The sequence below is a fragment of the Berghia stephanieae genome, chromosome 9 (assembly GCF_034508935.2).
Source record: "Berghia stephanieae isolate SIO BIC M18660-M18661 chromosome 9, UCSD_Bste_1.3, whole genome shotgun sequence".
NCBI classification, from domain to species: domain Eukaryota; kingdom Metazoa; phylum Mollusca; class Gastropoda; order Nudibranchia; family Aeolidiidae; genus Berghia; species Berghia stephanieae.
This window is the reverse complement of record NC_088368.1, coordinates 41293710-41315448: the sequence shown is the minus strand read 5'-3', so window position 1 is coordinate 41315448 and position 21739 is coordinate 41293710. Positions and strand designations below refer to the sequence as shown.

The window sequence follows — 21739 nt, the reverse complement described above, 5'->3', positions numbered from 1 at the left end:
GTGGCCTTAATGTGTTGCAAGCACCGTAAAACCCTTAAAAACAAAAAAAAAATAGTGATCGATCCTGATAGAAATCTAGACCTTTTTTTCTAACATCCCCCCCCCCCCCCCATTGTCCAAGTCATGTCTCGTCCTGCATGTCAAAGGTTGCTGTTATCTTGGAATCCTTTGTAAAGCACCTTGAGCACGTTAAGCTTTTTCTTTGTTTTTTTTTTAATTCTTTTTTTTTTTTTTTTTTTAATTCATTTTTTTTTTCTTTTTTTTTTTTTTAATCATAATTGTTCTGGCGCTGATATGTGTTGCAAGCGCCGTAAAACCCTTAAAAACAAACAGAAAAAAAAACAATATCATAATTGTTATCTTATTTCCTTTTTGTCATGACAGTCTGAACACTGGAAAGCGGATCCTCTCTACCTCCATACCCTACCGTACTCCATTTGTATGGACGACAGTCTGTGGAAGCGTTTGGAACGTTCTGGAGGGAACAGGAACCCTCGTCCGCACGTCGTGGATGCGGCGGGAATGCAGGGGATGTACCGATGCAAGGCATGCCAGAACCTGGCCCTGACTGCAGCATCACACGACGTCCTTCATGTCTTATCACAAAGGTATGGCTGGGTGGGGATCCTGATCTCCCATAGTGGGCAGGGAGGTACATGCTGTGTCTTCTATCCCCCCATACCCGTTTTCCATTTGTTTCCTGTCGTTGTCTTGGAATGAGATTAATTTCTTAGTTTTGTCCTGATCCTTGCTGGAATTCCTTGGCTAGGAGGGAAACAGTCGAATGCATAGTATTAGTTTTGGGAGATGATATTTTTTTCCTTGTAAATCAGCTATCTGTTATGCATTGTATTATATTTAGTTTCCATGTTATATTATATGATTGGTAAATATTTAAGTGTTTCCTCTTAGTTGGGACATGTGCTTGTGTCTGGATGAGACTTATAGGTGATCTCAAACTAAGTACATTGGTGGTATGCTCTTGGAATCTACATCTGATCCCTATTTGTGCCCAGTTCCCCTTTGTCTCACCTTTTCTTGGATGCTTTATTGTAATTTTAGAACTTTTTACTATCCCATTTTCTTCCTTTTTACTGGCGCTGACCTTAATGTGTTGCAAGCGCCGTAAAACCCTTAAAAACAAACAAAACAAACAAAGTTATGGACTGGACTGGCTGGGATGTGTTGTTCTCCCATGGTGGGCAGGGAGGAGGTCATTTACTGTGTCTTCTATCCCCCTATTAACGAAGGCTGCTTTTCCAAAACTAGTTAAGTTGATTTTTTCTACTTTTCTACCTTTTGTTGCTATATTGTCTAGTGGTATGACACTTGCTTTCGGATTGGAGGGTCCTGGGTTCGAGCCTCGCTTGTCGCATAGTTGAGTCCTTGGAGAAGGCTCTTTACTTACATTCTCTCACCATACTCAGGTGTAAAATGAGTACCTGGCTGTTAACAGCGTTGTCTCTTTCCGAAAAAAAAAATTGTAATATCGCCCAACAGGCCTGTCCTTAATGTCAAAAGTTGTTGTTGGCCAGGGACCCCTTTGTAAAGCGCCTTGAGCTTGTTAAGTGGATATTGCGCTATAAAAAAGCTCAACTTTTTGATATTTTCCATCCATGAAATAAATTGAAAAATGAATTTTATATAAAGCATCAACTGACACAGGAATTTCCCTAGATTTGTGTGAATTTGATGTTTAAACATGATAAAATAATAGACCGAATAAGAAATTGTAAGGGAAATAATCCTTAATATCTGGAAATGGGAAAAACGGAGTTAGGGAGTTTTGGAAAACCACTGTTCGTATGTTTTCTGAGTTTACTATCTGTCTTTGTCTTGGAATGGGATTACTTGGTATTGCCCTGGCACTGGCCAGAGTCCTTGACTGGGAGGGAAACAGTATCATTTTGAGAGATGATGTTTTTTTCTTGTCACTCATCTGTCAGTTGTTAACATTTGAGTGGAATCTTTTGCCTATTGTCATGGTCTCAAGTGAATAAAGAGCTACTCGACTATGCATAAAGATATGTAGAGTAAGGCCCCAGAATTTACTAGTTACTTTAAATGAAAAACAATTAAAGATTTGTTTAAGATGAAATAAAAAGAAAGATGAAATTCAATTAAATGAGATGAATAGTGATTGTGGCAGTTACAAATAGAACTGTGAATATATTACATAACTTATGATGGTACAATATCAGGTTTGTAAGATTACGTTTCCAGGCAGTTGAAAGGGATGGATTATTTATTCCTCCGACGGCTGGCTTAGGTTTGTAAGGTTCCACTTCCCGGCAGTTGGGAAGGGATCAATTATTTATTTCTTTGACAGCGGGCTCAGGTTTGATCCTTGATGTGTTGAAGATTGCACTGTCAAAGGTAAAAGCTCCGGCGTCTTGATGGTGGAGATAAAAATATCCACAAAGTACCAAAAGATAAAAATCTTCAAATATATGTATATGTATGAGGAATGGAGCGGCTGGCCGTCCGGCATAGATTGTAGAGAGAAGTGAGTGTAGAATGTTAGACCTATCAGCTTTTATAATAAGTGGCTACGTGACAGAATGTAGAATGAAAAGTATTCACTGATTAGAAATTAATTCGAGGGAAGGCTATAAAAGGAAAGATGATCTAATATTAGAAGGTAAAGTTTTTCTAAGCCTACCGAAATATAACTGGAGTGAGATGAATTCAGTTCTTATTAAAATAAAAATTAATAAGGTAATTGTGAACAATCTTTACTGTGACAGGGAGTTTTGGAAAACCACTGTTCATATGTTTTCTGAGTTTACTATCTGTCTTTGTCTTGGAATGGGATTGCTTGGTATTGCCCTGGCACTGGCCAGAGTCCTTGACTGGGAGGGAAACAGTATCATTTTGAGAGATGATGTTTTTTTCTTGTCACTCACTTCTCTGTTGTATACTAGTTTGTTTGGTTTGTAAACATTTGAGATCCTGACCTCCCATAGTGGGCAGGGAGGTATATACTGTGTCTTCTTTCCCCTTGTATCTGTTTTCCAACATGCTTTCTGTCTTTGTCTTGGAATGAGATTACTTAGTTTTGTCCTGACCCTGGCCGGAGTCTTAGCTGGGAGGGAAACAGTCAAATGCATAGTTATTGTTTTGGGAGATGATATTTTATTTCTTGTAAATCGTCTCTCTGTTATGTATTATTGTTATATTTGTTATTTTGAATTTATAATGTAAGCATTTGAGTGTGTTCCTCTCTGTTGGATTTTGTGCTTGTGTCCGGATGAGACTTATAGGTATCTCAAACTAAGTACATTGGTGGTATGCTCTTGGAATCTACATCTGTTCCCTATTTGTTCCCAGTTCTCCTTTGTCTTACCTTTTCTTGGGTGCTTTAATTGTAATTCTAGAACTTTTTACTATCCATTTTCTTCCTTTTTTACTGGCGCTGATATAACCTAAATGTGTTGCAAGCGCCGTAAAACCCTTAAAAACAAAAAAACATCTCTCTTTGTCCTGGCCCTGGCCCGATACCCTGGCTGGGAGGTAAACAGTCAAAATGTATGGTATTATAGATGGTATTTTTTGTCTTGTAGATCATCTCTCTGTTATGCACTGTATTATTTTTGCTTTAAATAGATATGGTTTATAAACATTTGAGTGTGTTCCTCTTAGTGGGTACCTGTACTTGTGTTACGGGAAGACTTTTAGGTGATCACTAAGTACTTTGATAGCATGCTCTGGGAATCTACATCTCTTCTTTATTTGAAATAACTCCCCTCTGTCTTCCTTTTTCTTGGATACTTTAATTGTAATTCTCTCATTTTCTTCCTTTTTACTTGCGAGTGCCGTCAAACCCTTAAAAACAGATAAATGATATAAATACTGTTCCCCTTTTCCCCCTTGACTATTTCCAGAGGCCATGGCTCTACAATTCCATACAATTTAGTCAACATGGCACAGATAGAGAATGAGAATAAAGGTGTTAACAATCCTCTGGTCCCTGCTAATGAGGTAGGTTGGTTGTTGTATTGTCTACAGATTAACAAATCCTAGAGATTTTTGCTACTATTCAAAATTAGAAAAAAATGTATTAAAAATGAGCATGTACATAGATAGTTGTATTCAACTACCATTAACATGTAAAATCGAAAAACATTAGCTTTGATACTACGCCTATAATTTGTCTCAGAAAAATGTAATAAATAGGCATGGGGTAAAAGTAACCTGGGTAAACTACGGATATAGTCGGTGTTAGGGTTGAGTGAATTAATGGTGTGGGTTTGTGATCTTGTGGTAAGACACTCGCCTTTGGACCAGAAGGCCTATGGTTTGAGTCCGCTCAAAGCGGCACATAGTTGAGTGCTTGGAAAATGGCTTTTTACTCACATTCTCTCACCCTACATGGGTGTAGAATCTGACGTTAACAGCTTTGTTTCTTTCGGAAACAAAATTGTATTATCACCTACCGGGTGTTATGTCTCATTCTACATGTTACGTGTTACTGTTAGTCAGGACCCTTTGTAAAGCACTCTGAGCACATTTAGTTCATTTTGCTATGTGGTCTTGTGGTATGACACTCGCTTTCGGATTGGAAGGTCCTGGGTTCAAGCCTCACGCTCGGCGCATAGTTGAGTCCTTGGAAAAGGCTCTTTACTCACATTCTCTCACCGTACGCAAGTGTAAAATGAGTACCTGGCCATTGACAGCGTTGTCTCTGTCCGAAAAAATTGTAATATCGCCTAACAGGCGTCACGTCCTGTTTTACATGTTGCATGTCGCTATTGGCCAGGGACCCCTTGTAAAGCGCTTTGAGCACTTTTAGTGGATATTGCGCTATATAAAAGCTAAATGTTTTGTTTGTTTTTTTGTTTTTTTCTTTTTAAGCTCATTATTGCGCTATATAAAAGCTCTAGCTCTAGGTTCTTGTAATGTTGACCGATTCATTGTATGTCTATTTGGTTTGGTGGTGTTACCCTCGCCTTTGGACCAGAAGGCCTATGGTTTGAGTCTGCTCTAAGTGGCGCATAGTTGTGTTCTTGGAAAATGGCTTTTTACTCACATTCTCTCACCCTACTCGGGTGTGGAATCTGATGTTAACAGCGTTGTTTCTTTCGGAAACAAAATTGGAATATCACCTACAAGGCGATCATGTTAAAAGTTGCTGTTTATTAGGGACCCCATGTAAAGCGCTTTGAGCTCGTTGAATGGTTATTACGCTATACAAATGCTCCATTTTAAATTCTTTTTTTCTGTTGTTGTTGTTTAATAATTGTATTTTTGGCATTATGAGTATTGTTACTGGGACTCGGCACAGTTTGATTTTTATTTCAGTCCACATCATCTCATTCCCTAAAGTCTATGATCATTTAATTCTACGACAACGACTAATTTAAGCTATTTTATAATGTTCTCGTACTGGCTGGGAGGCAGGGTGAGGTTCCTACCTCCCATAGCGGGCAGGGAGGTACTTGCTGTGTCTTCTATCCCCTCTTATCTCTTTTCCAATTGCTTTCTGTCTTTTTCTTGGAATGAGATTGCTTGGTTTTGTCCTGACCTTGGTCGGAGTCCTTGGCTGAGGGGGAAACAGTCGAATATATAGTTATAGTTTTGGGAGATGATATTTTTTTCCTTGTAGATCATCTCTCTGTTATGCATTGTATCATGTTTAGTTTACATATTATATTATATGATTTGTAAACATTTAAGTGTATTCCTCATAGTTCGGACCTGTGCTTGTGTCTGGATGAGACTTTTAGGTGATCTCAAACTAAGTACGTTGGCGGTGTGCTCTTGGAATCTACATCTGTTCCCTATTTGAACCAGTTCCCCTTTGTCTTCCCTTTTCTTGGATGCTTTATTGTAATTCTAGAACTTTTTACTATCCCATTTTCTTCTTTTTTACTGGTGCTGATATGACCTTAATGTGTTGCAAGCGCCGTACAACCCTTTTAAAAAATGTTCTCGTATATATTAGAATTGGTTTTATTGCTTTATATTAATTTTATATTTATGCCCTGTCGTTCTTAATTTTTACATTATTTTTTTTGAAAAATTAATTAGTTAATTGATAAATTGATTAATCTATTTTATTATTTATTTATTTATTTATTTATTTATTCATTTATTTAACAATCTATTTATTTATTAAATTTAATTTATGCCATTATCTTTTTTGAATTTATTGTGTTTTATGTCGCCATTTGAAGGCTTGTTGTTTATTTGCGGGTGGTTGGATGGGAGCATCACCCTTGAATCATATACCTATGATGTTCGCATGGGTGTACGATCCGATAGTGGTGGGTGGTTGGATGGGAGCATCACCCTTGAATCATATACCTATGATGTTCGCATGGGTGTACGATCCGATAGTGCCGGGTGGTTGGAAGGGAGCATCACCCTTGAATCATATACCTATGATGTTCGCATGGGTGTACGATCCGATAGTGCCGGGTGGTTGGATGGGAGCATCACCCTTGAATCATATACCTATGATGTTCGCATGGGTGTACGATCCGATAGTGGCGGGTGGTTGGATGGGAGCATCACCCTTGAATCATATACCTATGATGTTCGCATGGGTGTACAATCCGATAGTGGCGGGTGGTTGGATGGGAGCATCACCCTTGAATCATATACCTATGATGTTCGCATGGGTGTACGATCCGATAGTGGCGGGTGGTTGGATGGGAGCATCACCCTTGAATCATATACCTATGATGTTCGCATGGGTGTACGATCCGATAGTAGGGCGGGTGGTTGGATGGGAGCATCACCCTTGAATCATATACCTATGATGTTCGCATGGGTGTACGATCCGATAGTGGCCGGTGGTTGGATGGGAGCATCACCCTTGAATCATATACCTATGATGTTCGCATGGGTGTACGATCCGATAGTGCCGGGTGGTTGGATGGGAGCATCACCCTTGAATCATATACCTATGATGTTCGCATGGGTGTACGATCCGATAGTGGCGGGTGGTTGGATGGGAGCATCACCCTTGAATCATATACCTATGATGTTCGCATGGGTGTACGATCCGATAGTGGCGGGTGGTTGGATGGGAGCATCACCCTTGAATCATATACCTATGATGTTCGCATGGGTGTACGATCCGATAGTGGCGGGTGGTTGGATGGGAGCATCACCCTTGAATCATATACCTATGATGTTCGCATGGGTGTACGATCCGATAGTGGCGGATGGTTGGATGGGAGCATCACCCTTGAATCGTATACCTATGATGTTCGCATGGGTGTACGATCCGATAGTGGCGGGTGGTTGGATGGGAGCATCACCCTTGAATCATATACCTATGATGTTCGCATGGGTGTACGATCCGATAGTGCCGGGTGGTTGGATGGGGGCATCACCCTTGAATCATATACCTATGATGTTCGCATGGGTGTACGATCCGATAGTGGCGGGTGGTTGGATGGGAGCATCACCCTTGAATCATATACCTATGATGTTCGCATGGGTGTACGATCCGATAGTGGCGGGTGGTTGGATGGGAGCATCACCCTTGAATCATATACCTATGATGTTCGCATGGGTGTACGATCCGATAGTGCCGGGTGGTTGGATGGGAGCATCACCCTTGAATCATATACCTATGATGTTCGCATGGGTGTACGATCCGATAGTGCCAGGTGGTTGGATGGGAGCATCACCCTTGAATCATATACCTATGATGTTCGCATGGGTGTACGATCCGATAGTGGCGGGTGGTTGGATGGGAGCATCACCCTTGAATCATATACCTATGATGTTCGCATGGGTGTACGATCCGATAGTGCCGGGTGGTTGGATGGGAGCATCACCCTTGAATCATATACCTATGATGTTCGCATGGGTGTACGATCCGATAGTGCCGGGTGGTTGGATGGGAGCATCACCCTTGAAACATATACCTATGATGTTCGCATGGGTGTACGATCCGATAGTGCCGGGTGGTTGGATGGGAGCATCACCCTTGAATCATATACCTATGATGTTCGCATGGGTGTACGATCCGATAGTGCCGGGTGGTTGGATGGGAGCATCACCCTTGAATCATATACCTATGATGTTCGCATGGGTGTACGATCCGATAGTGATGTCGTTTCTCTCATATAACCTCAATTGTGTTGGAAGAGACCTAAAGCAACAAACAAAAAAAAAAAAACATGGTTTATTTATATCTATATTTTAACACACACACACACACACACACACACACACACACACACGTGTGTCTGGACAAACATTTCCTCCTCTTGGGATAAATAAAGTATTATTATCATTTTTGTTATTATTATTATTATTATTATTATTATTATTATTATTATTATTATTATTTATTATTATTATTATTATTATATTATTATTATTATTATTATTTTTATTACATTGATCTTTGAAAACCACTTATAAATTTCTACCTTTTTCATCCTTCTATCGTTTTATTTGTTTATGTGTTGTCTTTTTTTGGGTTTTCTCAGAACATTATATCCTTGTCTTCGGTGGGACTGATGATATCGAGAATGCTACAGCAACACCAAACAGACCAAAAGGCTGTGGAAGCAACGAAGACCAACAATGATAATATGGGCAAGGAGAAGAACAACAAGGGACAAAGTAATGCATCGGCTACCGCTGCTGCTTCTGAAACTCAGCATGGGAGGATTGTTGTTAATGCTAAGGATGTTGTTGATTGTGAGGCAGGTTGCGATGGTGATGATGGTGGTGGTGGGAGTGGAATGGGGAGCAACTCTGCTTCTCAAAATGTTGTGGTTTTGGATGATTGGAATGTGCTTAATGGTAGCGTTGATGATGCTGATGCTGATGATGTTGTCGATGATATGTATGATGATAGATTTAATGAAGTTCATTCTATAAGTCGTAACAATGTCGTCGTTGGGGAAGCAACGAAGGGAGGTGGTAGTCAGAAAGCCTCCAAAACCTGTGCGTTGTTGTAATAATAATAAATAATAATAATAATAATAATAATAATAATAATAATAATAATAATAATAATAATAATAATAATAATAAAATAATAATAATAATAATAATAATAATAATAATAATAATAATAATAATAATAATAATAATAATAATAATAATAATAAATAATAATAATAATAATAATAATAGATGAAGTGAGTAGGAAAGTGCCAGAAGACAATAGAGAATAAAAATTTCGCGGCGGTGATGGGGGTTTGAACCCGCGACCTTACTGATACGACAACTCCGCCAGGCTGGGGAGAGTGTGACTCTACCATATGAGCTATCCACGATCCCATAAAAGATCGTCTCTAACCCTAGTTATTATTAGAGCTCTCTCTTTCCGACTACTTGAGATCGGGGGTCCAACACACACAACTCCGTGAAGTTAGTTGGCCAGCAATTAAGATTAATAGCCAATATTCTCAACACAAACATATAATAATAATAAAGTGTTCTTTTATAGCGCTAAATATCTAATCCTCAAAGGGCTTTACAATATACTTGTCAAACCATAAACACACTCGTACCGAGCCAAACAGACACACACAACAGTCGCACACACTAACTATGCAAGTTTTACAAAATGAAATTGACATTCAACAAAATGGAATAAAAAAAAAATAAAACGTATGATTTACTCATCTATAAGAAAATGCCTAGGATAAAAATTTCTGGAAAAGATGAGCCTTTAGGTTTTTATTAAAATTTTCTACGTAACATGGTACATGGGGTTGATTGCTTTGTTGTTGATGATGAAGATATTTGTAATGATAGTTATTAATAATTATTATATTGTAAGTTGTAGCTACATGCCGAAGATACTGTTGGAGAGACAACCATGGCAAGTAATCTAGAAGCCTCCATAATACGTGCATTGTTATAGCATGGAACATGTGGTTGATAACATTGATGATGATGATGTTGATATTTATAATGATAGTATTAATAATTATCATATTGTAAGTTGTAGCACAGTGCCGAAGATACTGTTATAACCACAACTAGGGGAGATAATCAAAAAGCCTCCAAAACTCATGCATTGTTGTAGCATGGAACATGTGGTTGATGATGATGATGTTGATATTTATAATGATAGTATTAGTAAGTATTATATTGTAAGTTGTAGCAATGTGCCGAAGATACTGTTGGAGAGACGACTAGGGCAGGTAATCAAAATGCCTCCAAAACACGTGCATTGTTGTAGCATGGAACATGTCGTATTCCTTCAGGTGGGGTTCCTAACCTCCCATAGTGGGCAGGGAGGTACATACTTTTCTTCCTTTTTACTGGCACTGATATGACCTAAACATGTTGCATGCAAGTGCTGTAAAATCATTAAAAACAAAACAACCACAATCTCTGGCAGCTGGGTGGGGATCCTGACCTCTCATAGTGGGCAGGGGGGTACATACTGTGTCTTCTATCCCCTTATATCTGTTTTCCAACATGCTTTCTGTCTTTGTCTTGGAATGAGATTACTTAGTTTTTTTCCTGGCCCTGGTCGGAGTCCTGGCTGGGAGGGAAACAGTCAAATGCATAATTATTGTTTTGGGAGATGATATTTTTTTCCTTGTAAATCATCTCTCTGTTATGTATTAGTATATTTGTTATTTTTTAATGTATAATGTATGCATTTGAGTGTTTTCCTCTTTGTTGGATTTTGTTCTTGTGTCCGGATGAGACTTATAGGTGATCTCAAACTAAGTACATTGGTGGTATGCTCTTGGAATCTACATCTGATCCCTATTTGTTCCCATTCCCCTTTGTCTTACTTTCTCTTGGATGCTTCAATTGTAATTCTAGAACTTTTTACTATCCCATTTTCTTCCTTTTTACTGGCGCTGATATAACCTAAATATGTTGCAAGCGCCGTAAAACCCTTAAAAACAAACAAAAACAAAACAACCACAATCTCTGGCAGCGTGGTATTTGTATTCTCTGTTTCCATCCAGCACTTCTCATCATCATATGCAAGGAAAAACATCTAGCATTTACATTAACCCTCTCCTTACCAACCATAGAAAAATCGGTCACATTTGTTACAGCTCAACCAACAATTTTCTCTTTCTGATTTATCTGGTACATTACAACATTTAAAGAAATACCTTGATTACAGCTATAAATACTAAACACTGTTGTAGAGCTAATTTTTGCCCAACAACAATCTGTATAGAATGTACTTGTTACTTTTTTGTTTGATTAGGAAAAGTCTATTTTTGTGTCTTGGGTGGGTATGAATTTTTTGGGGGAAATTTCTAAAAATGGCTGGTAAGGAGAGGGTTAACTCATCCTCATATCTTCACAACATTCCATTTTGCTAAACCAAATAGTTATATGTCACACGAGGTGATGACTTAAATATATTTATCATCAGAAAAGTGAGTGGAGAAGGCTCTTATGTGGATAACAACAAGGAATGAAATGAGTTGAAAAGTGCCAGAAGACAATAGAGAATAAAAAAAACAACTTTGCGGCGATGGGGACTTGAACCCATGAGCTTACTGGTACGTCAACTGCCCGGCCAGAGAGAGGGTAGTCAGAGATATCTATCCACCACTCCCAAAAACAGTGTTTCACAAACTCTGTATCTATCTTGAACTGCTCTCCCAACTACTTGAGCTCATTGCACTTTTCTGCTCACTTCATTCCTTGTTGTTATATTTATCATCAGATTTTCTAACAAAATGAGCTTTTATATAGCGCAATTTCCACTAAATGTGCTCAAAACGCTTTACAAAGCTTTCTACCAATATTCAACAAAACTCATTTATCCAACGTACTATCAGGACATGGAATCTACTTGGTTTTAATACCAAAAAAAAATTATTTTTTTTAAAATGCTGGAACAATAAATGCTTTTGAAATAAATGCGGTTGGTAGAGATCTCCATGCCTTGAAGTACGAGTATATGCGATGAATGGAATTTTTTATTTATGCACCAACTTGACCTTTTGTTTATATATATATATATATATTATATATATATATATATATATATATATATATATAAAATATATTATATATATATATATATACGATGTTGTGTACTTATAATACCCATGTATCAAATTGATCTGGGTGAGGTTCCCGACCTCCCATAGGGGGAAGGGAGGTACTTTTAAATCTTCTTTTGCCCCTTTTCCTCAAGTCCTTTTAATTTTCAGTGCTTCCTCTTTTCCGATTTTATGCGGATTTCCGCATTTTTAATGATCCGTGAAAAATCCGCTTTTGTCAAAAACGAAGAGTAATATCCGCGGAAAATTTCAAGAAAATTTTTTTATTGGAGTGCTTAACAAAAATCATAATTTTGATGCCAAAGTGGCTCCAAATGGCTCTAAATGCATGTCAATTTTTAAAATTTTCAGAGGGAGCATGTCCCCGGACATCCCCCCCCCCCCTCTCCTTCGGGGGGGGGGGGGCTTCTAAAAAAAATCCCCCTTTTTGAGAATTTCTTGGAGGAAGCACTGAATTTTACCTAAATGTGTTACAAGCCTGTAAAAACCTTTATAATTATAACATAAAACAAACCTCAAATTGATCTTTTATTTTGTTTGTTTCAACTATATTGTATTTATGTGTTGTTTACAACAACAAAAACACACAAAACAATAGGGTATTTAAAGGTCTTTTGACCTATGCCTATGTAACTCTTGATGATTGTGATATGATATTATTTATTATGCTAGATTAGCAGTTGGATGAGAAATTCTATTTCTCCCATAGTGGGCAGGGAGGTACATACTGTGTCTTCTATCCCCTTATATCTGTTTTCCAACATGCTTTCTGTCTTTGTCTCGGAATGAGATTACTTGGTTTTATCCTGGCCCTGGCCGGAGTCCTAGCTGGGAGGGAAACGGTCAAATGCATAGTTATTGTTTTGGGAGATGATATTTTTTTCCTTGTAAATCATCTCTCTGTTATGTATTCTTATATATGTTATTTTAAATGTATAATGTAAGCATTTGAGTGTGTTCCTCTTTGTTGGATTTTGTGCTTGTGTCCGGATGAGACTTATAGGTGATCTCAAACTAAGTACATTGATGGTATGCTCTTGGAATCTACATCTGATCCCTATTTGTTCCCAGTTCCCCTTTGTCTTACTTTTTCTTGGATGCTTTAATTGTAATTCTAAAACTTGTTACTATCCCATTTTCTTCCTTTTTACTGGCGCTGATATAACCTAAATGTGTTGCAAGCGCCGTAAAACCCTTAAAAACAAAAAAAAAAAAACAACAGAAATTCTATTTATCGTTGTTAGTAAATCTTCTTTGTTTCATCTTGTATATTTATCTAGTCTACAGATGCACTTTATTTACTATTATTACTGTGATACTTATCTCAACTCACAATATTATTATCAATATACATTATATTATTTACATTTTATATTACGTGAGCTAAGATCTGATTACTCAAGTATGTATATATATATATATATATATATATATATATATATATATATATATATATATATATTTATATATACACGGCCTTTTTCAAAAAACTGCCAAATTCCTGTCCTGTGACGATAATTGGCTCTTTGACATATTTGATGCATATATTGTTAGCAAATACTTGCTTACACACTCTCACTACACATTACTAACTTGTATGAAACATAAAAAACAAAAATCGAGAGAGATTCTGGATAGATATGACGTATTGTATTGACGGGGGTAGAGGAATATACCCTGTCCTTTTTTTTTGCATGATGGTCAGAAGTCGAATTCTTAACAAAATGGAGTGTCTTGTTGTATACAACTATGAATGCAGCTCATGCAAATTGCCATCTTCTAACATCATCATAAAAGTTTGTAACAATCAGACTTTTTAAAAAATTATTATATATTACTAAAGTTTGTCCCCAAGGTGGTCACTCATTCCTGTAACGGCAGTGAAAATTAACCAATTAAAATCCTCTAAACAATAGAAGTGCAACTAACAATGTTTTATCGCCGTAGATACCTCTTTTCCATCATGGCCGAAACTACAAACACATGGTTTTTTCATTCAGTGTGATTTCCAGATCAAAACCGCTTCAAGAATGGTGAGTACTGTTCAACATTAGACCATGGCCCTCATTCCTGTTACCAGGGCTTGTTATTTAAATTAGAAATTGAATCAAAAATAGAAAGTATCAGTTTATAGCTTTTTTAAGGCTCTAAATAATAGTCATACTTTAATGTTGAAGTAAAGCATATTTTAGGGATAGTATGAATCGAAGCGAGATAAACTCATCCCTGTTACACTCATTCCTGTTACACCTTGTTTTGTAACAGGAATGAGGGATGTAACAGGAATGAGGAAAACATAGCAGGAATGAGTAACAGGAATGAGGAATGTGAACTTTCATAAAATGAAACACATGTTTTATTGTAACTAAGTCCTTTGGAGCATAATGGCCCATAGAATCGGAGCTTATCCCTGTTTCTGTAGCATGAAACAGACATTTAATTTATGAATACGACATTGGTCTATAGCAAATTACATTCCCTAGCAGCACTGGTGCCATAATATACACCTGGGTGAAGCAAAGTGAAGCAACCAGAATTAATTTCCGTGATTAAGGAAACCACTCATGGTTGTGGAGATTTTCGAACCTGTTACCTCCAAGTCGGGAGTCCCTTTCGGTAACCACTCGGCCACGGCGCCTCCACATGGTTACCATTAAAAACAATTTTTATTGTATACATTTTCATTTCTTCCATTGCTGAAAGACTATTTTTAGTGCAAAGTTACCTTGCCAATACCAAATGCCTAATGTCCAAGCATAGTTTGCTGCCTGTTAGGCTCAGATACATTTTAGATGATTACTATGATTTTAACGTCCCGGTATCAATTGTACAAATGTGACATTGTATCACATAATAGTCTTCTTTGTTTCTTGACTTTAATTCTTGTTACACCTTGTTTTGTAACAGGACTGAAGGTGGCGAAACGGAACTTGATATTATTGTTCATTTTCAAGGGTCATAGCTTTGTTGTAACGATTGTTTTATTTTGTTTTCTTCATAAAGGCCAAAAAATGCCATGACGTCAGCCGAGACCAACGACTTTACCGTCAAAGACGAGATGGAGTTCCTATTCGACGTGCTGTTTGTCTTAAAAAAGAACAAGACAAATACCAGAGCGACAAATCGAGTGGAAATAAAAAGTCCATAAAAGATAAGACACCAAGAGAACAACGCAAACAGAGAAAGAATTGGATAAAAAATTATCACACACACACTACAAACATACACACTACAAACATACACACTACAAACTGGAAACAGCAAAATCTTGATCTGAGTTACACTCCATCCTCACACTCAAAATCTCCACTCCAGTATGTCTCTCGTCAAAGATATCAAGCTACTAAAAACAGGCTGTTCTCCTCTCTTTCTCATTCGAAAAAGAAATCCAAAAAGTACAAAAAGCGCTTGGACAGGTCATTAAAAAAACACAAACTTCCGTTGACACCCCGATCAAAAACTAGAAAACTTTTGAAAGATAGCAGAAAAAATAACAAGAAAGGTGGCAAAAATTCTGTGAAAAGAACATTACAATATCATTTTGCACTCCTATGAAACATCGAACATTTGAGGAACAGGAGGCACATGTACAAATCCGTGAAACATTTGGCAGCTGGTATGACTCTCAAAAATATAAACTCTTGGAAAATTTTGGAAACGACGTCAAATGCCTCGAAAATTTCCAGATCTTGTCAAACAAATGGTACGAGATTTTTTCCTGAAAGGTGACACTTCTAAATTAGCTCCAGGAAAGAAAACACAATAACAAGAAATAAAGTAAAGAAATAAAGAAGACTATTATGTGATACAATCTCATATTTGTACAAGTGATATATCTCTTGAAACCCATATGTGTCATTTTCTTCATTCTACCGACTTAAGCCATTTTGGGTTGTTACTCCAAGAAAAAGGGACAGAGAAACATGTGCATGTAAAAAATGTGAAAACATTAATATGGTTGCTTCAGCGCTTTGGAGGAAAGGAGTCAAGAATGTTCAAAAATGTTGTTGGTCACATCAATTAAATTTCATTCATTTCTACAAAGTGATTTGAGGCAACATGTTTTCAAAGGTAATGATGGAGACATGCCTGAAGTTGCACCGGTTGACTGAAACAGTGACTCAAGTGATGAACATGACCAAGATGGCATAGACATTAAGGTGATGCCGACTAAAATCGATTACAATGGTTTTATCAAAGATTGAATGAATGGAAATCATTTGATGAAGTGGTTGATGAATGTGAAAATCAAGCATTACGTGTTTGTGAAATAGTTGGGGCTAGCAGAAGTGTAATCAAAACTCGCATTGGTATTGACAACAGGTTTACACATTTCATTCCAAATGATATACCTAGATTTCTTTGTGATGGGAAACGGTTATTTTCAGTCAAGCTGAGGGCCAATGGGGATTGCCTGCCTGCCTGTGGTGCAGTGTATGCATTTGGCAAAGACACACAAACAGAGGACATACGAATAATATTGATACAAGAGCTGGCTTTACGCAAGGACCATTATTTAATCTGTCAGATTCAAACCTTACTTCACTCAATGACAACATCCAGACAGTTGTTGATTTTTTGTCACAAACTTTGACCTTTATATTCCCGATGTTCACATAAGTGATAAAGATACCCTGGAAGAGATGTTCAAACTGGACGTTATGTCATTAAGTAAACCAAAATCATACATGGGTATGTGGCAGCTTCTTGCTCTTTCTAGTGTTTTAAAAATGCCTCTTTTGTCTGTTTATCCAAACATTCCGAACTGCCACAAAAGAGTTATCTTGAGTCAATTGATTCAACCTAGAGTTAAGTTAACAAACAATGTTGGTGCTCTTTAGTGGGTCTCTACTGACATAAGCCCCAAATCAATGTATTGGCGCCCTAACCATTTTGTTCCCCTTCTGAGTTTCAATCACTAAGCGTATTGAATTTATAATCCTTTCGAATAAATATGTTGTAATTACTCATTCCTGTAACAGAAAACTCATTCCTGTTACGTCCACTCATTCCTGTTACACAAACTCATTCCTGTTGAGAATGACTTTTTCAATTTTTTTCATGATAAATATAAATACTTGAAAGAAAATATTATTTGTGGTGGTTTAACACTTATATACCTAGACTATGGTAAAAAAAAAAAATTATTTTTATCATTTTCCTATAATTTTTTGGAGATGATGATTGCTCAAATAATATCCTTTGTTTTAAAAAACTGATTTCTGAATGCCTTTTGTAAAACAATAAATGCCATTTTATTGTCAGAATTAGTATCAATGCTCTGTGTTTATTGTTTTTCAATGTTTTATTTCAATAATTGTCCAAAAATGTGTTAACTTATGTAATGTGACATACTTTTATAAGCGTAACAGGAATGAGTCGCATGTGGATCGTGATTCACAAATACTTGAATAAGTGACCACTGGAAACTCATTAAGCCCTGTTATTACAATTTTATGTCGCATACATATCACAGAAAGCATACACAAAATAATGAGTATGTTGGAAATACTTGACTTTTTAAAAATTTGAAGACTCGAATTTGGCGTTTTTTTGAAAACGGCCGAATAAATAATATTATATATATATATATAATATATATATATATATATATATATATATTTATGAGTGTTTGTGGGTACTCCTAGGTACGAAAATGCTCGATAATGATGGTTAGAGCTAATATAACATATAAATGGGATCACTCACTTATATGTGGCCAAAACATATGTTTCTGTGGCTTTCATCCACGTCGTCAGTTGGCATAATGTCCGCAGATTTTGCGGACAATATGCCAACTGACGACGGGGATGAAAGTCACAGAAACATATGTTTTGGCCACATATAAGTGAGTGATCCCCTTTATATTTTATTTATATATATGGGTTGTTTTTTTTTGGTTATTTTAAATAAGATTCTGTCCTTTTGCAACGGCACTATAATATCCCGTCACCTAGGCACCTAGAGCGGGTGGTTGGATGGGAGCATCACCCTTGAATCATATACCTATGATGTTCGCATGGGTGTACGATCCGATAGTCATGTCGTTTCTTCTTCTCTTTACTAGCCTATCCTGATTCTTTGGTTTGTGATTGTATTTTTGACAGGGGATATTTTTTTCTGTAAATCTTCTGCCTGTTTGTTCTTGGTTATTTATAATTTAGCTTATGATATCTTTAGGTTATGATTTTGATTTACATTTGTACTATTTTTGTTAGATTGCTTGTTTTTTTGTTTCAGCGGTCTCTCATATAACCTCAATTGTGTTGGAAGAGACCTAAAACAACAAACAAACAAAAAATAGGCACCTAGACATTCCACGAAGGAATATATGTGTGTAAGGGGAGGGGGGAGGGGCGGGGGGGTCCAGTGGCTAAGGCATTGCACTGTAGTCCAAAAATTCCCCGGTTCGAGCCCAACTTCAGGCACTTATATTCTTTTTTTTCCTTGGGCAAGATTATTATTAACCCCCAATTTGCTCATCAGCTGTTTGTTTGATGGATTCTATTTATTCATTCATGGAATGCCTAGGCGATGGCATCTGGCAATGTTTCTGGGAAGGATGAATTTTTATTTCTTTTCTTTGTCCTGGAATGATACCAGGCATTGGATTTTGCCCAAGCAGACGTTAGATGTTGCTGGCCTCTCGTAGTGGGCAAGGAGGCACTTTTTGCGTCTTCTATCCTCCTATATTATCAGTTTTCCAACATGCTTTCTGTCTTTATCTTGGAATGAGATTACTTGTTTTTTTCTGGTTGGGGTTCCTTACCTCTTATAGTGGGCAGGGAGGCACTTGTTGCGTCTTCTATCCCCCTATATTATCAGTTTTCCAACTTGCTTTCTGTCTTTATCTTGGAATGAGATTACTTGGTTTTGTCCTGGCCCTGGTCGGATACCTTGGCTGGGAGGGAAACAGTCAAATGTATAGTTAGAGTATTGTGAGATGATATTTTTTGTATTGTAAATCATCTCTCTGTTATTCACTGTATTATTTTTTTTCTAACAAAGGATATCAAATGTTGTTAGATTGTAGAATATATTTTTGTAAAAGGGAGGCTAGCAACTGTTGTTAGATGTTGGATTTTTTTTTTTGATTTTTTTTAATTTTAAGGGAGGCTATCATTATGGATTTTGGAGAATGTAAACTGTCAAATATAGCTATGTTTCTGAATTGAATTTTAAAAACAACATGTTTATATATATATATGGTGCTCAACATCGTTTTATACAATGCTCTTGGCGACTTTTGATATTCATATCTCTGGGTGGGGTTCCTGTTTTCCAATTTGCTTTCTGTCTTTGTCTTGGAATGAGGTTGCTTTGTTTTATCCCGCTTTGGTCGGAGTCCTGGCTGGGAGGGAAACAGTCAAATGCATAGTTATTGTTTTGGGAGATGATATTTTTATCCTAGTAAATCATGTCACTGTTATTGTTATGTATTATTATATTTGTTATTTTGAATGGATAATGTAAGCATTTGAGTGTATTCCTCTTTGTTGGATTTTGTTCTATCCCATTTTCTTCCTTTTTACTGGCGCTGATATAACCTAAATGTGTTACAAGTGCTGTAAAACCCTTAAATGCAAACAAACCAAACATACTCTTTATTGTTGATATGAAATGATTTTATTCCAGCAGTTGTCTAGTCTATGATCCAACATTCCATTAAGACGTTGTGCCTATCTTTACTATGATTAGAATTGTGATTAATACAATGTGTATTATATCATGAGTCTTTGAGCACAGGATCTCAACCAAAGCTATAAATGTTGTTTACACATGGGGTACCAACAGTCCTCTTTACACAGGAGTCTGATTGGTGTTTTATGGGGTCCGATAGCTCAGTTGGTAGAGCACTCGCTTCACACGCAAAGGGATCAAGATCGATTCTGGGTGCAGTCGAGATATATTTCCTGACCCCCTCTTGTCCACCTAGCAGTGATTGGGTAGCTGGGTCTGTTAGATCTGGTGGAAAGAACTTTGCGATAGACTATAGTAGCGAGTTATCCAAAGGATATAGAAACCGGGATAAACTCCAGCTACATGGCCCAATGGCTCCAAAGAACTAATTTTTTACTGTTCTACTTATTGTTGTTATAATAGCATTATGTTGTTTGATATAAAATCATTTTATTCGTGTAGTTTTCTAATTATGATTCAACATTCCATTGCGGGTGGTTGGATGGGAGCATCACCCTTGAATCATATACCTATGATGTTCGCATGGGTGTACGATCCGATAGTGATGTCGTTTCTTCTTCTCTTTACTAGCCTATCCTGCTTCTTTGGTTTGTGATTGTATTTTTGACAGGGGATATTTTTTTTTCCTGTAAATCCTCTGCCTGTTTGTTCTTGGTTATTTATAATTTAGCTTATGATATCTTTAGGTTATGATTTTGATTGACATTTGTACTATTTTTGTTGGATTTCTTGTTTTTTTTGTTTCAGCAGTCTCTCATATAACCTCAATTGTGTTGGAAGAGACCTAAAGCAACAAACAAACAAACAAACAAAAAAACAACATTCCATTTTGCTATTATTGTGCCTATTCTTATTATTATTATTATTATTATTATTATTATTATTATTATTATTATTATTATTATTATTATTATTATTATTATTATTATTATTATTATTATTATTATTATTATTGTAACACTTTGATATTATACACAACCTCCCATAGTGGGAAGGGAGGTACTTATTGTGTCTTCTATCCCCCTATGTCTGTTTTCCAACTTGCATTCTGTCTTTGTCTTGGAATGAGATTGCTTGGTTTTGTTCTGGCTGGGAGGGAAACAGTCAAATGCATAGTTATTGTTTTGGGAGATGATATTTTTTTCCTTGTAAATCATCTCTCTGTTATGTATTATTATATTTGTTTAATTTATAATGTGAGCATTTGAGTGTATTCCTCTTAGTGGGAGCCATGTTGTGTCAAGATGAAACTATTGGTGATCTCAAACTAAGTACATTGATGGTATGCTCTTGGAATCTACATCTGATCCCTATTTGTTCCCAGTTCCCCTTTGTCTTACTTTTTCTTGGATGCTTTAATTGTAATTCTAGAACTTTTTACTATCCCATTTTCTTCCTTTTTACCGGCGCTGATACAACCTAAATGTGTTGCAAGCGCCGTAAAACCCTTAAAAACAAAACAAAACAAACAACATTCCATTTTGCCTATTATTATTATTATTATTATTATTATTATTATTATTATTATTATTATTATTATTATTATTATTATTATTATTATTGTTATTGTTATTATTATTATTATTTATTATTATTATTATTATTGTATTTATTATTATTATTATTATTATTATTATTATTATTATTATTATTATTGTTATTGTTATTGTTATTGTTATTATTATTATATTATTATTATTATTATTATTATTATTATTATTATTATTATTGTTATTGTTATTGTTATTGTTATTGTTATTATTATTATTGTTATTATTATTATTATTATTATTATTATTATTATTATTATTATTATTATTATTATTATTGTAATACTTTGATATTATACACAACCTCCCATAGTGGGCAGGGAAGTACATACTGTGTCTTCTATCCCCCTATATCTGTTTTCCAACATGCTTTCTGTCTTTGTCTTGGAATGAGATTACTTGGTTTTGTCCTGGCCCTGGCTGGGAGGGAAACAGTCAAATGTATATATAGTTAGTTTTGGGAGATGATATTTTTTTCCATGTAAATCATCTCTCTGTTATGCACTGTATTAT

General features: G+C 36.3%; 1 protein-coding gene across 2 annotated transcripts in view; it reads left to right on the top strand.

Moving 5' to 3' along the window:
* LOC144980258 (uncharacterized) overlaps window positions 1-8962 on the top strand; it is a 51652-nt gene extending 42690 nt beyond the window's left edge. The window contains exons 13-15 of one of the 2 annotated variants that reach the window (XM_078927888.1): window positions 385-608; window positions 3885-3981; window positions 8454-8962. In XM_078927888.1, the coding sequence (XP_078784014.1) occupies window positions 385-608; window positions 3885-3981; window positions 8454-8930 (798 nt within the window). In that variant the 3' untranslated portion in view covers window positions 8931-8962. The remainder of the gene's footprint in view (window positions 1-384; window positions 609-3884; window positions 3982-8453) is intronic. The other variant, XM_078927887.1, reaches the window with a different exon arrangement.
* The last annotated feature ends 12777 nt before the right edge of the window (window positions 8963-21739 follow it).